The sequence below is a fragment of the Cavia porcellus genome, unplaced genomic scaffold, assembly GCF_034190915.1.
Source record: "Cavia porcellus strain 051 isolate PalLab524CR breed Dunkin Hartley unplaced genomic scaffold, mCavPor4.1 scaffold_21, whole genome shotgun sequence".
Lineage (NCBI taxonomy): Eukaryota > Metazoa > Chordata > Mammalia > Rodentia > Caviidae > Cavia > Cavia porcellus.
This window is the reverse complement of record NW_026947504.1, coordinates 16,499,824-16,515,452: the sequence shown is the minus strand read 5'-3', so window position 1 is coordinate 16,515,452 and position 15,629 is coordinate 16,499,824. Positions and strand designations below refer to the sequence as shown.

Below are 15,629 nucleotides of genomic sequence, written 5' to 3'. Positions count from 1 at the left end.
CAGGCTGGCCTTGAACTGGCTCATGTAGCGCAGGCTGGCCTTAAACTTGTGAAGTAATCTCCTGCCTCAGCCTCCAAAGTGCTGGGGTGCCACAAGGCCGAACTGTGAACAAATTTTTGAAAGCATAATATGCTCTAGGTAGTAAAGAAGTAAACTGAACATACTCATTTGAATTTCTAGTAGTTCTTGAGACTTGTATACTGAGGTTTTAATTCACCGTATACCATTCCTTTTGGGGGCCATCTAAATCAAAAGTTTTTTTAAAATTATCGATTGATTACTTTTTGTTTTAGAAAGCTAAGCCTTGTGACTCTCAACTAGATAAAATGGTATGAGCTGCTATGTTATCTCAGTTCTACGCAGTTTCCCTTCATTTTTTTAAAAGAATTCTTAACTTGGAATTTAACATTCTTTTCTGTTTTGATTTTGTTAAACAGGCTTCTAAGCATGAATTGAAGAACCGAAGAAGCAGACCAGATGATCGGAGCAGCATTTGTTTCTCCCCAAATCTAGAAATTTTAGTTCATATGTACACTAGCCAGTGGTTGTGGACAACCATTTACTTGGTGTAAAGAACTTAATTTCAGTATAAACTGGCTCTGGGCAGTGTCGCTGAAGCTTTGTCTGGAGTTGTAGCCGCTGTAATTGTGAATATTAACTGAGATAGTGAAACATGGTGTCCGGTTTTTTATTGCATTTTTTCAAGTGGAAAAGTTAACTAAATGGTTGAGACACACACACACACACAAATTGGTGGAGAAATTGTGCATATGCCAATTTTTTTGTTAAAACTTTTTATTTTGAAATATCCTGCTTTGAGATCTCATTTCAGAAGAATGGCATGAACAGTCTTCAGCCACAGTTGTGATGGTTGTAAATGCTCACAATTGTGCATTCTTAGGGTTTTTTAATCCCTGGGGTTTGCAAGTTGTTCACTTAAAACATTCTTTAAATGGTTGGCTTCTTGTTTGCAAGCCAGCTGATACGGTAGCAACCAAAGATTCCAGTGTTTGAGCATATGAAAGACTGCCTGCTTACTTGTGCTAGAAATAACAGCATCTAAAGCGAAGACTTATGAAAAATTTAGTGACTACTAGATTATCCTTAGGACTCTGCATTAACTCTATAATGTTCTTGGTATTAAACCCATATTTGTCACAGAAGTTTAGTTAACATCTTACAACTGAACATGTATGTATGTTGCTTAGATATGTAATCACTGTAAACATCTATATGATCTGGGATTTTGTTTTTATTTGAAATGGGAGCTTTTTTGTTTACAAGTTCATTAAAAACTTAAAACTTTCTGTAAGGAAATGAGATTTTTAAGAAAAACAAACAAAATGCCTTGCTGACTCAATGAAATAAAAATCTCCCCAATTTTTTGATAGACTACTTCAGCCATTTGTTGTTACATGACACTCCTTTACTAGTTGTTTAAAGATTTAGTGTTAAAAATTCTTTTTTTTTATTTAAAGTTTTTTCCCCTTTTGCTCTGAAAGAAAAAGGCATCTTTTCTTTCTTTCTTTCTTTTTTTTCTTTTCTTCCTTTCTTTTTTTTATGACCTGCAGGCACAATACTAATCTTGCCTCTGCCAGAACTTGTAATTCTTGCTGCCACTGACTTAACAGCTGGGCTGATTTTGAATAAGGATGAAAGCATTAAAGGGTTTGACTCCAAAATGTTTTTCTATAAAATACTTGTGAAATGGCTATAAGCACTTGACTCCTCCGAGTGTCTTGCTGTGTGAAGTTCAAGTGATTCTTTATCCTCTACCCCCACCCGCTTCTGTAAGTTACCTGTGTGTGCGTGTGAGTTTCTCAGTCTTATTTACTCACTCTTTCTCTGACACAGAGAAAGAAGACTTATCGATAGTAATTCTTTATATAGTGTAATTTATTCAGTTGTAGCATGTCAGGATAAATTAAAAGAACAGTAGTCCGAAAATGCCACCAGGAGCTTATTGTGTAAATGTAGGTATTTTACTTGTAAAATAACCTTGAAACTAAGTTGACATATTTGGTCAGATTGTATTAAAGTTGATTTGGGGGTTTTTTAAGGATTTTTTTTTCCTTTTTTAATTTTACAACTACTTTAGCAATAATTAATTCCATGTTTGCCACATTCTGTCATTAGTGGGTATATTGGTATGATATGGAAGAAATCCGAGTCTGAACTTTCGGGGTAGGCGGCTTATGTTTTCTTTTCTAACCACTTGTGTCAGTTAAGGTGTTTTTTTCTTGACTAATAAACCCTTTGATACTTTTAGCCAGAAATCAGTCTCATAAAGCTATTTTTGAGTATAGTTTGTGTAAAATAAAACTGTTTAGCTTTGGTAACAACTTTTCCAAGCTGAACTCCCTCTAGCAAGATATTTTTCAGTGCTTTTATTTACTATGCACTTAGACTATGCACTTTTTCTGAAATATTTTTGTAACACTTTTTTGTATTTTTGCCATTTGAAAAGGTTGTGGTGTAGTTGGTCTGTAATTAAGTTGCAGATTTAAACCTGCTGTTAGCTTTGTAAATCAAAATATAGGTGTTTTTGCCCTGGTATGTTGTTATTCCATCTGCAGCTGGAGCTGGAATCCCATTGATCTTCTAGCTACCATTCATTTTCTGCACAATTCACAAAAGAAGATTGTGAAATTCAGTGAATGCTGTTACTAATCCTGTCGGGAGATGAATCTCATTTCACCAAAATTAAATTATGTTTTTCCACAAAATGATACAAGTTGAAGACACATCACTCTGAAATTGGAAGACCTCACCACTTAAGGCTCTGCAGTGGCTTGCTCGGCTGAACTCTAGGTTACTACTCTTTACTTTGTTCACCCATTGAGGGGTGCAGTTTTTCTAAATGTTGGGAGATGGCCCTTCTAACTACTGTTGAATGTCTGTTTTGGGAAGGTATAAGAAGAAAATAAAAGATATATATGAAGGGAGAGACTGGTTATCTCCTCCCACACGGTTGTGCTTACACTTAAGGCCTACAAAAAAGGATATTTGGAGATTTGCTTTACTGTGGTTTCCCGCCAACAAAGTTTTTATTAAGCGATTTTCCCACATCTACTAGTCCTTGGAATACTAGTAGTGTTTGATGTTTCAAGTAGAGATTACTGCAATAATTACAAGCTTAGTTCCATTAGTACAATAAGTATCAAGAATTTTAGAACTAAAGCCGACTAGTTTTCCCTAAAGGTTGCAGAAAAAGACTTTCTAGCCTGGCGTGGTGACACTTGTATCCCCGGCTACTTAGGTAAAACAGCAAGATCCTATTTCTGAGGAGCAGTTTCTTAGCAGTTCTTGAGTAGAACAAGCCACAGAATTCTAAGAAAAACCTTACTGACAGTGCTTTTTTCCAGGCCTTTGAGTCCAAGACAGTTGGCAGTAGCAGTATTTTGTTTGCCAGTTTTTAAAACTCATACTCGTGACCAAGATGTGAAAGGATCTGCATAAAGTAGTAGTATTAAATTTATACCAGTTGTGCAGTCTGAGCAGGGGTGGGGCTAGGAATGAAACCCCAAAAAGCCAAAGCTCTATTATTTAGCTGTATTCATGACCCATTCTGTCCCACCCAGTGAGCCAGGGATAGGTGGGTGTGATGGTGTGCACTTGAAATCCCAGCACTTGGGAAGCTGAGGCAGTGGGCAGCCATCAGTTCCAGGCCATCCTGGGCTGCAAGACCCTAACTCAAAGAGCCTCAGAAATGTTTGGTTTTTTGGCTTGTTTTTGTTTTAGTATGCTTTTGAAACAGCCAGAGATGGCAATAAACTAAGTGTAAATTAATAGGAGGTTGTGCATTCTGTTTAATCAAGTAAAGTGATGTGTTTTCTGAAGTCACTTGCTAGACCACCCTTAAAAGTGGAGTCATGGAAGTGTGGCGAGGATAGCTGACCAGGTTATACAGTGAGAGGTATTGATTGACTTCAGCCTGAGGAGAGATACAAAATGGACCTCTCCTATTGTGCCAGAAATGAGATCACAAAGTACAGTGGATTCCTGTCAGAAGAACACAGGAGCAGGGCTGGGGATTTAGCTCAGTGGCATAAGCACCTGCCTTGCTAGCAGGCGGTCGTGAGTTTGATCCCTGGTACCGATAAAAATGAAAAAGACAAAAAAAAAAAAAAGAACACAGGAGCCACTTGAAGTGTTCAGAGTGGTCAGATCTGTGTCAACATTACCGAAGTCCTGACGGTGACATGACAGCTAATTGAATAAATGTCTGTAATTCTGAGAAAGCTCTTGCTGAAGACCCCACGAGTAAAGGCAGTACAAGGACAACTAGTTTATATCATTTTGATCTTCAAAACAGCTAGATGGGTACTGTAAGAAAAATGTTTGGAGACTGTGAAGCTATTGGAGGTGGGGCATCTTGGTGCAGTTGGTGAGCGAGGACCTAACCTGCCTCCTGTTCACTTTCCTGTGTTTAAAACAGTGATGCTCTGTCACCCTTTGAAACCAGTAATGGTAATAGAAGCTACTGCGAGTTGGATGCTATATGGCAGGTGCTTTTGAAGTGCTTCGCTTTATATGTATTAGCCTAATGCTCAGCTCTCCATAAAGTAGGATGTGCCTTGTCTTACACATGTATAGCAAGGCATGACAGAATGGGTAAGTTTCACTAAGGTGACAAAATTAAGAGTGGGTGTTGGCGGTGATGAAGATTGAGCCCAGGTATTGTATCCCACTGAGCTACACGGCCAACCCTTTTGAAGCTGGTTTAAGATTTCATTGCAGTTCCCTTCATTAGTATTTATAAGTATTTTTAGTATGAAGCTTATGGGTTAGTGATGTAACTAGCATGTGTTGTAAATGAGGCGTAATGCAGGTATAAAAATGAGTGTAGGACAGTTGTGACTGTGTCGACAGAAACCTAATTAAAACATTTAGGGCCCATCTGTAATATGCAAGTGAGTATATTCTGTTCTAAATTTGTGGGCATTTTACACAGCAGGGGCAGTCAGTCACCTTCCTGTCCTCAAACCCAGAAGAGCATGTTAAGTAGATGTAAGTAGGCTTGAGGTGACTTGGCTGTTCCTTTCCAGTGCTTTTTTTTTTTTTTTAAACATGCAGCTCAGGCTGGCCTTGAACTCCCTTTGTAGCCCAAGCTGGCCTTCAACTCAGCAGTCCTCCTGCCTCAGCCTCTTGAATTACTCAGTTTACCAAATGGAAAGTGAGTCAGCCATATGCAAAAAAATGCTGGTGTTTGGTAAGGTTGGGGTTTTCAGAATATAACAGTTCAAATGATCTGAGGCAAGAATGCGAGGACCACTGGTGAAAGGGCTAGCTTTAGGCGTTGGGGTTGTGACGATTTTGTGTATACTATAAAAATAATTGTGTATGTCTTCCAAGATGACACTGGTGAATTGATGCTGTTCCTAAGGAGTCATTACTCACACACCAAAATAAAGCAATTTCAACCACAGCAGATCTAAGGTCTGGGAGAGAACCAAATGGGAGAGCTCATTCTGTCTTGCAGAACAGTTGAAAGAAATTCAGGTTCCCCAATCAAGATTAAAATCCAGTCCAAGCAGTACTTTTCAGTAGTGACATCATTAAGAACAATTTCTTTATTGCATTCATCAGGTAACATTTACTGGTTACCACCAATATCTCATTTATGTATTGATAGTGAAAAGAAAATTGTAAACCAGTTACTTACTTAACAGTCTTACCAGAAAATTGAAACTTATTTTTTAAAGTCAGCTTTAACTATTAACTGAAATTAAGTTAGGACGTGGTGGCACATGACTGTTATCCTGGCATTCGGGAGGCTAAGACAGGAGGATCACTCTTGAGTTTGAGGCCAGCCTGACCTGCATGGTGAAACCCTGTCTCAAAAATACCAACAAACAGAAGTTACATATCTAGTGATCAGGGATACAGTATGATTTGCACTCTGCAAAGTAAAACCATACTTGATCAAGTTATATTTGCTCAGGACTGGGGATTTAGTTCAGTGGCATAAGCGCCTGCTGGGCAAGCACGAGGTTGTCAGTTCAATCCCCAGTACCACAAAAAAAACTTGTATTTGCTCAAAACATTTCTGCACAAAAAAAATTTTTTTTCGGTGTGCCCAGATGTATATAGATTTTTCTCATATACCAATGTATTTACTGAAGTGATTCTTGTTTATAGTACTTGTTTGGGGATAAGGCTAGGGATCAAATCCTAAGCATGCCTTCTTGACCTGGGCTTCAAGCAACCTTTAACTGAAATGACATTCCCAAGGCTTAAAGCACAGTACTTTTATAGCCTGTCTTTTGTGGAGCAAAGTATCTTTCATACAAAAACGTAGCCTTTCCTCAACATTACCATATTAAGTCTGCAAAGCTACAAACAGAGAAGGAAAACAGTAACTGTTGGAAACAATTGCTATGGGTTTTAGGCATCCAGCCATTAGTTCTGTATGCCAGTGACAGTGGCACAAAGCTTGGTGATAAAGTGCTGTGTTAGATATTTAGAAGAGGGAAGCGGTAGGTATTTTTAGAAACTGGTCTTAACAGTTGCTAAGTAAATATTTTTATTAATTGCAGAACTGATTTGCACTGTGCTAATATTCCATTGAGTGTTATGTTTTAGTCTAGATTTAGTAAAACAAATTCCAGTTCTGGTGTGCAACCAAGAAAAATGAAAGTAAATAATTCAGGCAATTTTTTATATCATTGATTGCCCTGCTTCCTGCGGAGTGACGAAGAATGTTTAAGCTATTGCTACTTTGAATGTTACATGAGTGGAGGAGGATTTGCTTTTATTCTTCTGGGCTGGGGTCTTGCTGTTACCCAGGCCGCCCTCTCAATTTCTGGAATCAAGTAATCTTTGTTCCTCCTCATTGCCCCAAGTAGCTTGTAACTACAAGTATGCACCATCACACCTGGCTTATTTTTTGGCCTATGTACAAAAGTGCAAGTTCTACACAAAAAGTAACACAGATTAATTGTATTCGTTAGCAATTAAAGAATATTTACTGAATCTGTGCAAGGCACTGTTTTGCCTCCTGGGAATTCAGAGGTAACATTTCACGCATATGCAGTAGGGGGTATTGAAATGTGTGAGGTACTAGTGAGCAGGAGACATCACGCCTCCATTGTATCTAGAATGAGCGAGATTCCTTTGGGTAATGAGTAAACTGACTTGGAGGAATGGTAGCAGAATCACTTGAACAATTGCAGCTAGCAGAGTACCATTTCCTTAGCAGAGATTGCAGTAGGGCGCGCAGAGGTTAAACGCTGGAAGTTTGTGGGCGCTGAGAACCTTCAGTCATTAAAAATTCCTTACCAAAGTTAAAATGGTGAACATAGATGGGGAGGGGAACCCTATCCAGTACCAAGGCACTCATTGATCTAGACTCCTTGCATTGCCGTCAAGAAGATAGAACAGAAATAGTAAGTGCCCTTAAGTGGAAGAGGAGGAGAGGGAGAAAATGTGAGCAAATGCAAGCAGCACGCATAAACCCGACATGGGGAGGCTGTGCCGTGCCGACTAGGGGAGTGAGGCACCATTTTCAGAGCTTGCAGGAGTCCCAAGGGTAGAATATGCATGGAGCTGTTTCCTGGTCCCTGGCAGGAAGCCAGGAAAAACTCTTCATCCTGTCACAAGTCTGAAAAGTCCCATGTGCGGTGCTGACAGTAACTTCACGAACAGCTTGAAGAAGTAGTGCTGACTCACTGGGCTCCAGGAGATGCTGAAGACATGTTTGAGGCTGATGATTAGCCCTTGTAGCATAAATAGATTTTAATGTCTTTTCAAAGGATGAGTATCTTTGATTTCCATCCTTAGAGGAAGAATGTGTTGTATTTATAATTAGACATCAGGAAGGATAATATCATACATGAATTTTATTCTGAGTGAATGCCAGAGGCTTTTATGTCATAAAAGCTTTTATGGCTTTTATGACAATATTCAGATATTGTCACCCAAGCAAATATTGAGCCTAATAGAAAAAATTTTGCTGCTTGTAAAATCTAGAGCTAGATACCCTAGAGCTCTTTCATCTCCATATACCATACATGAAGTTTTAACAAGCTGAGAAGTGGGGAAACAAAGCAAAGCAAAACAACACCAGATGTGTCCCACACTCTGGAAGGCTGAGACAGGTGGACAGCAGCTTGGGCAACTCGGCAACTCAGCAACTCAGCAACACCTTGTCTCAAAAAATAGGGCTGGGTGGGGATTTAGCTCTGCTGCATTCCTGAGTTCCATCTGGGTACAAAAAAAGTGGGGGAGCTGGGTATGTAGGTTACTGTAAAGGCCTTGGATTCAGTCCCCAGTACTGCTAACTAGGTAAATGTATAAAATCTGCAGCTCTGCATTTAGTAACATAGTAGGTTGAGATAAACTGTGGAGGGAAGGGGAAAAAAAACCTACAAACGGAGCTTTTCTCCTTATCAGTACCAATATATCACTGGTTCCAGGATACAAACTCATCAGATTTCTCTTTTAGTATTTTGTAGCTACCAGGATATTAGTTAAATAAACAATTGATAATAGAATCCCTGAATGTTGCAACTTTAAAAACATGTCAGTTAAAGGAGAAATCTGCTTTGTACGTTTATTTTAACAGGACTTCATACAGGAATTCTGAGAAGCCCCACATTCCACATAATCTCATGGGGTCAGAAGACAAGTGCTCCAGGTCAGAGATGTGAATTTGGGAGTTGTCCTGTTAAGGGCAAACATTGAACACCTCTAGAACCAGGTAAATCTTTTTATGCTGAGAATTTTCCTCTGAAAGTGAAGAGTGTTGAACACAAGTCTGGCGATGAAGACTGATGAATCAGAAAGAGGGAAGAAGTCCTAACGGAAGACATCCAGGGAGTGAGCTCCATATGCAGAGGTCAAAGGGGCAGCTGCATTATTTATTTAGCCAAGGTGCTCACAGTTAATTACCGCAAGGGACAAAGTCTTACAGAACTACAAAATGTACTTCCCCTTCACCGAGCCAAGTAGCAAGCCTTCTATCTTAGGACTACACTCTGCAAATCAAGCCTCCCAGGTTGATGCAGCATGGAAAAATAATGAAGTACATTGGCAACAAATCATGCCAGCTGGAGAATTCTGCACAGACAGTTGGCCAGAGCTAGTCAGTCCCTATTTGCAACAGAAGCCCAAAATGTCTGGAAGAGGCTAGTCAGTTCCAACGTCACACTAGTGTAGAGAACGTTGGATGTGTGGAGGAAGCAGTCCCTATCCATTGCTACCCTCCGTGTCCAGGCAGGATTTTCCAGGAAAACAGCATCTGGATCCTGTAAACTCAGATGGGTCTCAAGCTGGCTTCTCGCCTCTCTTTCAGGGCTTGCCCCATAGGAAAACAAACCATGCAGTCTCTCTGTTGCTAGGAAATGTGTAAACACCAGCAGGAAATTACCTGCCAATCTGCTGAGTGTTTAGGGTTGCAGCTTTCCCATAAATGACCAACAGCTGTTGGACCTCCAAGGGGTGAAGTCCCTGCTGGTGAGTAGGAGTGGAGAGCAGTGCACCTCTGCTGGGATGAGAGTGTGGGTGGAGGCCATAACTGCTTTCCCTTTTACTCAGTCTCTCTCACATAAAAAGGTGACCAGTAAAACCACTACTGAATATTAGTGTGGATCAGAATAGTATTAGCGTTGTTATGTTGTTGGATTTGTATCTGGAAGGCTGTGTTAAAACTGCAGTAGTTTACTCAAGATGTGTGGCATCTATCTTGGACCCATCAAAAACAAGAGGAAGAGGAGAAAGGAAGAAAACAAATTCTTATATGCTGATTTTGGATTCAAAAATGACTTTACAGGGGCTGGGGATTTAGCTCAGCAACGTAAGTGCCTGCATGGCAAGCACAAGGTCATGAGTTCAGTCCCTGGTACCAAAAAACAAAACTATACCAAACCAAAAAAAAGGGACTTTACAGCCTGGCATGGTGGTAATCCCAGGCCCTGCCTTAAAATAAAAAGGCTGAGGTTCAACACTCTCTGGGTTCATGGCCCAGTCCACGCAGTCCATGCATACGTACATACATTTATACATACATGTACATAAATGTGACCTCAGTGTTATAGTCAGGGGTTGTGCAGAGAACAATTAGAATCAGGACATGGAATTTATAATATTTTTATAATGGCCACTGGGAGTTAACACAAAATGCAGGAAATCTATCCGCAACACCAAAAACAGAATATTTAGTCAAGGGCCTAAATCCCACAGCAGTGTCCCACCTGAATCCAGATGAAGACCCAGAGCTCATGACAATGCCTCTATGAGTCTAGAGCCCACAAGAAGGACTCGCGCCAGTCTCTTTTACAGCTCCTTGCCGGGAAGGCCCAAAGGTCAGCGGGGGAAGCCAGAAAGTCCATGCCAGCGGGGTGAAGGAGCTGTGCTAGTGGGATGAGGCTTCTGTGCTGGAGCCGAGAAGTCACACTCACAACAAAGACCAGGGCTGTCCTGAAAAGCATCACAGCCATCCTCAGCAACACAGAGGCCCTACCCCCTCCAATGACAAGCACAGTCCGGTACGTGCCAGAAAGCGAGCATGACGAGTTCACCCTGGAGACCAAGCAGCACATGTCTTCCCCTCTGGAGCCAGGAAGCAATGCTCGATGTGAGGACCAGAGCTTCTCGAGGAGAACCAACAGTACATAACGCATTAATGCCTCCTTGGCCTTCTCTACTTCTCTATTTATGCTGGCAACTTTCCTCAGGTGGAGTGTCTACACTCAGTGCCATGCTGATGTAATCCAGCTGGCATTAAATTGACCACTAGTTCTTTTTTTTTTTTTTTTTTTTGTCATTTTCCTTTTTACCGGTACCAGGGATCGAACTCACGACTGCCTGCTTACAAGGCAGGCGCTTATGCCGCTGAGCTAAATCCCCAGCCCCACCACTAGTTCTTAATCCATAACACTCAGCACTATGCCAAAAAGGATAAAAACAAGCCCCTATATTTAGTTTCTTGAAAATGGAAATGTAATCTGCCTAACTATAAAAATAATTTTATCAATATTTAATCAGGGATTTTGTCTGTGGTTTTTGCAAGACGGGGGATTGAACTCTACCGCTGAGATGCATCCCCACCTCTCTTATTTTATTTTTTACCTTTTTACTTTATTTTGAGACCTAGTCTCCCTAAATTGCTCAGGCTGGCCTCAAACCTGATATCCGCCTGCTTCAGTCTCTCAAGTTGCTGGGAATATGGTCATGAACCATCCTGGGTGGTTTTGTTTGTTTTTAGTGTATGTTTCCAGATGGTCAGTGTTGCAGGCCTAGATTTGAAAACTTTAATTCTTTTTTCCTTTTCCATCCATGCTGACCCTTCAAGTGATTTTAAAACACAAGTGCTTTCTTATGCTTGCTTACTGTTCAAGGACTTGCCATCCCTTATACTTCCCAAAAGGCTGTAGAAAACTTGTTTGTCTCTATTTAATAGTTGGCTCCAGAATGCATGCTTAATGTGGTTTGGTATGTTGGTTACATTGTGTGCTTTTGTGGTTTTTAACCTTTTGTGCAATTTGGAAAGCAAGATCCATGCACTGCAATGGCCAGCTAAATATCTCACAGTGATACAAATGTAGGCTCACAGTGACTATAAATGACCCCAGCATCTTGCCTCTAAATCTGCTGTCCCTTCTGTAATTCTCTTAACACATGTCCATCTCTTCACTATAAGTAACTGTGTGTGTGTGTGTGTGTGTGTGTGTGTGTGTGTGTGTGTGTGTGTGTGTCTGAAGGTTGAACCAAGGACTTTGTTTACACTGAACTACTTCCCCAACCCTGTTTTTTCAGGCAGGGTCTCACTAGCTCACTAGCTCACTAGCCCAGACTGGTCTTGCAACTTGATCCTCCTGCCTCAACCCCCCAAAATCCTGGGATTACAGATGTCTTAACTGACTTGAAGTAGCCGGTTAGCTAGGTCCCATTCTCCATGGCTGATTCTTGAGTGTGCCTTCCTCCTTTCCCATTTCAGGCTAACAGTCAAACCGTGCTCTGCGCCCTGCGTAACTGTCTACCTTATCTCTTGGCTTCTATCCCAGCTCGGGTTTCCACACTCACACCCTGTATCCAGGCACAGTCTCGGCCCCCAGGACTCACTGTGTGCCAGCTGTGTTTCCTGTTTCTCCTCCAGTCTGCCTGCCTGCTCAAAACTCAACTTAAATCTCTCTAGGAAGCTTCCTTATGCCCAGCAGGAAAGCTAATGACTCCCTCCTCTGCCCTCACTGTACCACGTCTCTAACCGTCTTTGCAGTTGTGTTTCTGCAGTTACTTAGATACATTTATCCCTCTCCTGACTGAGTTCCTCGAAGGCCAAAACTCACCTCCACCCGCATGTGCAGTGCACACGGCAGATCTATGCTTAGTGAGCATTTGTTTAGCGATGAACCCACAGGTGACACCAGCTCAGCTGAACAAATAGCCTTGGGCTAAGGTGAATTCTAAGCAGAAAGGAACACGCGATCTAAAGGATTTGGGGTCTCAAAGTAGGCATATGTTTCACCCATCATTGAATTCACTCCTCTCCAAGAGAGGCATAGGTCAGGAGGCGACAGAGAATACAAGGTTTTGGTGTTGAAAAATAGCAGAGCCTAAAAACCTTAGGAGGGACATTCAAGAGCACAAAGCTACTGGGCATGGTGGTGTATGTTTGTAATTCCAGCTGCTCAGTAGGCCGAAGCAGGGTGATCACAAGTTCAAAGCCAGTTTTGACAACTTGACGTGTTCCTGTATTCAAGTAAAAAACAAAAAGGCTGGGGATGTAGCCCAGTCATCCAGCTTTCCCAGGTTCAATCCCCAGCACACGCACATACACATGGGTACACAAATACACACAGCCATAATTTTTTAGGGCCAGCTGTGCCTCTCTATTTAGCAACACTGGGAGTCCAAATGAGGCCCTTCACAAGGAGCTGTGTCACCAGCCAATTTTTCTTCTGAGACAAGGTCCTGCTAGGTTCCCTAGGCTGGGCTCATGCTCGAGATCCTCCTCATGCATTCGCCTCTCAGTGCTGGGATCACAGAGGTGGGCTACCACACCTGCTCTGACTGAGCCTTTCACATGGATGTTGAAGAATGTGATCCGATGATCTACAGTCGAGAAATCATCCCAGAAGGGAAGCACAGATTACACCCAGGCCAAAAAGCAAGTCAGAGGCACAGAACTCTCCTCACCCTTCATCCTGTTCTTTCCACAGCCTCACGGTTCTCACGTTCGCTGGGGCTTAGAATAGAAAAGGAGAGAAAATGATTCTTCTCAGCGCTCTCAAGGTGAGAGGCTGGGAAGTAGGTTAGAGTCCCTCAAGCAAAGTGCCCATGAATGGGCATCTTGGTGTTTGCTAGGGCTGCTTTTCACTTCTGTCTTCAGACTCTCATTCATAGGCCCCCAAGAGAAACATGAAACTGGTGTGTCTCTTTGCACACTTTGAAGTAGACACTTTTTTTTTTTTATCATAGCCTTAAGTAGTTGCAAAGGATTTTTGGAGAGTCTGAGGGTTTCTGCAGGTGCTGCATTTCACAGAGACTGTTAGAATTCCATTGTGGAATTTCCGTTTACACTGTTATCCCAAATGAGAGGTTGATAAAAGCACCCACAGTGTGACCTCCTTTCAAGTACAGTTGTTCTGGGCTGGTGGCACTTGCTGCCCATACCCTTCTTATTGTTGTCCTTTGAAAACATAGGGACAGCTGAGTGTGGTGGTGCATGCCTGTAATCCCAGCACACGGGAGGCTGAGGCAGGAGGATCATTGCGAGTTTGAGACCAGCCTGGGCTACAAAGTGAGCTCAAGGCCAGCCTGAACTGCATAGCAAGACCCTGTCTCAAAAAAGACAAAAACAAAAAAAGAAAACATAGGGACAGATTTTGGTCTGAAATGTTATATAATGCTTTCCCTCCTGGAATCTCTCTCTCTATTCCACTTTCGCCATCAATATATACATGCAATTCTTTTTTGTTTGTTTTGTTTTTGTTGAGATAGGGTCTTGTTTTGTAGGTCAGGCTGGCCTTGAATTCATTATATAGTCCAGACTGGGCTTGAACTCAAAGTGATCCTCCTGCCTCAGCCTCCCAAGTACTGGGATTACAGGCATTTGCCACCACATCTGGCACAGAATTCATTTTTGTGCCTTATTTGTGAATGTGTGTGTGTGTGTGTGTAACTGTACTGAGGATTAAACTGAGGCTTTTTCTACTGATGTATACCCCCGCCCCGTTTTAAGTTTTTTTTTTTTTAGAGACAGAGTCTTGCTAAATTGCCCGCACTGGGCTTGAATTTGTGATCATCCTGCGTCAGCCTCCCAGAGTGCTGAGATTACAGGGATGCACCACTACATCCAGCTCAATTTAAAATTTTAACTTCCAGTTTTAACATTTTTAACTTGTATTATTAAAGTCACTCTGGCCACAACCAGAGTTGCCATTATAGTTATCAGAGCCAGTGATCAAAGCCATATACAAATACTATACATTTGATAACAATTCAAACATAAACAGTTAAAAATCTATTTCTTTTTATTTTAAAGGGGTAAAATTCAACACAACAAAACAGAATAAAATAGGACGTAAGAAAGCAATGTAAGAGCTTTAATTTCAAAGCTAGACAACCTGAGATCTTCATGTCTATCATAATGCCTCTTGTTTTCTTCTAAATGGTTGTCCATGTCTTCTCATACAGAAAGTTCATACAAAACAACATAGTATAAAACTGATCCGAACAGAATGAGGAAGGCGCTTTAGGTCTTCAAAACCAGACAATAGGGAAGTCACTAATGGCAGTCATAGAGTCTCTTGTTCTCTTCAAAACAGCTGTCCACACTTTCAGGTATACTGAAGTTCAACAAAACAAAACAGGCAGCGGGGAGGGGTTGCTTGGTTTCCCGGTGCTCCAGGTCCCAGCATGGTGCAGGTGCCAGTAAATGCTGGAGTCTCCTGTCCTGGGCCACTGGAGCCTGCCAGGCTCACAGCCATTGGGGGGGGGGGGCTTCAAGCTGTTTCTTTCTAATGAATTGACCACTTCACCGCCCAAGTTCTGAAATGGCCAACAGACCATAGAAATACATCTCTTTAGGCTCCTGCTTGAAACCACCATTGTCAGGAAGCTGTCGGCCTTGATTCAGGGCCAGCTAAAATCTATTTATTGAGCTGGGCATGGTGGTGCACCCCTGTAATCCCAGCACTGAGGAGGCTAAGGCAGGAGGATTGCCAAAAGTTTGAAGCCAACCTAGGATACGTACTGAATTCAAGGCCAGCCAGAATTAGAGACTCTGTCGCCAGAAAACAAACAAATTGTATTTATGGAGATGGATTTTTAAATGTATATTCATACATAATCGGTAAGCATTATTCCTGGACTGCCACAGGGTCACCATGAATACTATCCTAATTTTTTTCATCTTTTTCCAAACAGAAGTTTAGAAGCCTTGCTCACAGGATCGTATGGAACTGGAAGACATTTTACTTTTGCAGTGTCATTCAGTTCTTTAGATTCTTTCCAAGACACCTGTGATTGAAAAAATAAAGGAATTCCAAGAAGTCCTAATTAATAACAAAGGCCAGAAAGTGAAAGGGCAGGAGATACAGGAAATTAATCCGGTAACAGCTGCAGGTGAGATCAGTGAGAACTTTGTTTTGAAACATTCTCTGCAGCCCCACTGCAGCTAGCACTGA

At 41.6% G+C, this 15,629-nt stretch overlaps 1 protein-coding gene and 1 non-coding gene across 4 annotated transcripts in view; one reads left to right on the top strand and one right to left on the bottom strand.

Annotated features, from left to right (window-relative positions):
* Positions 1 to 2,945, top strand: part of Csnk1a1 (casein kinase 1 alpha 1) — a 44,260-nt gene extending 41,315 nt beyond the window's left edge. For all 3 annotated transcript variants that reach the window (XM_013141027.3, XM_013141028.3, XM_005006986.4), the window contains one exon: positions 438 to 2,945. In XM_013141027.3, coding sequence (XP_012996481.1) covers positions 438 to 445 — 8 coding nt within the window. In that variant the 3' untranslated portion in view covers positions 446 to 2,945. The remainder of the gene's footprint in view (positions 1 to 437) is intronic.
* A 12,003-nt stretch (positions 2,946 to 14,948) lies between these two features.
* Positions 14,949 to 15,085, bottom strand: LOC111753741 (small nucleolar RNA SNORA2/SNORA34 family). The gene has a single exon (XR_002788536.1). It is a non-coding gene; the product is annotated as a small nucleolar RNA SNORA2/SNORA34 family (small nucleolar RNA).
* Positions 15,086 to 15,629: the final 544 nt, after the last annotated feature.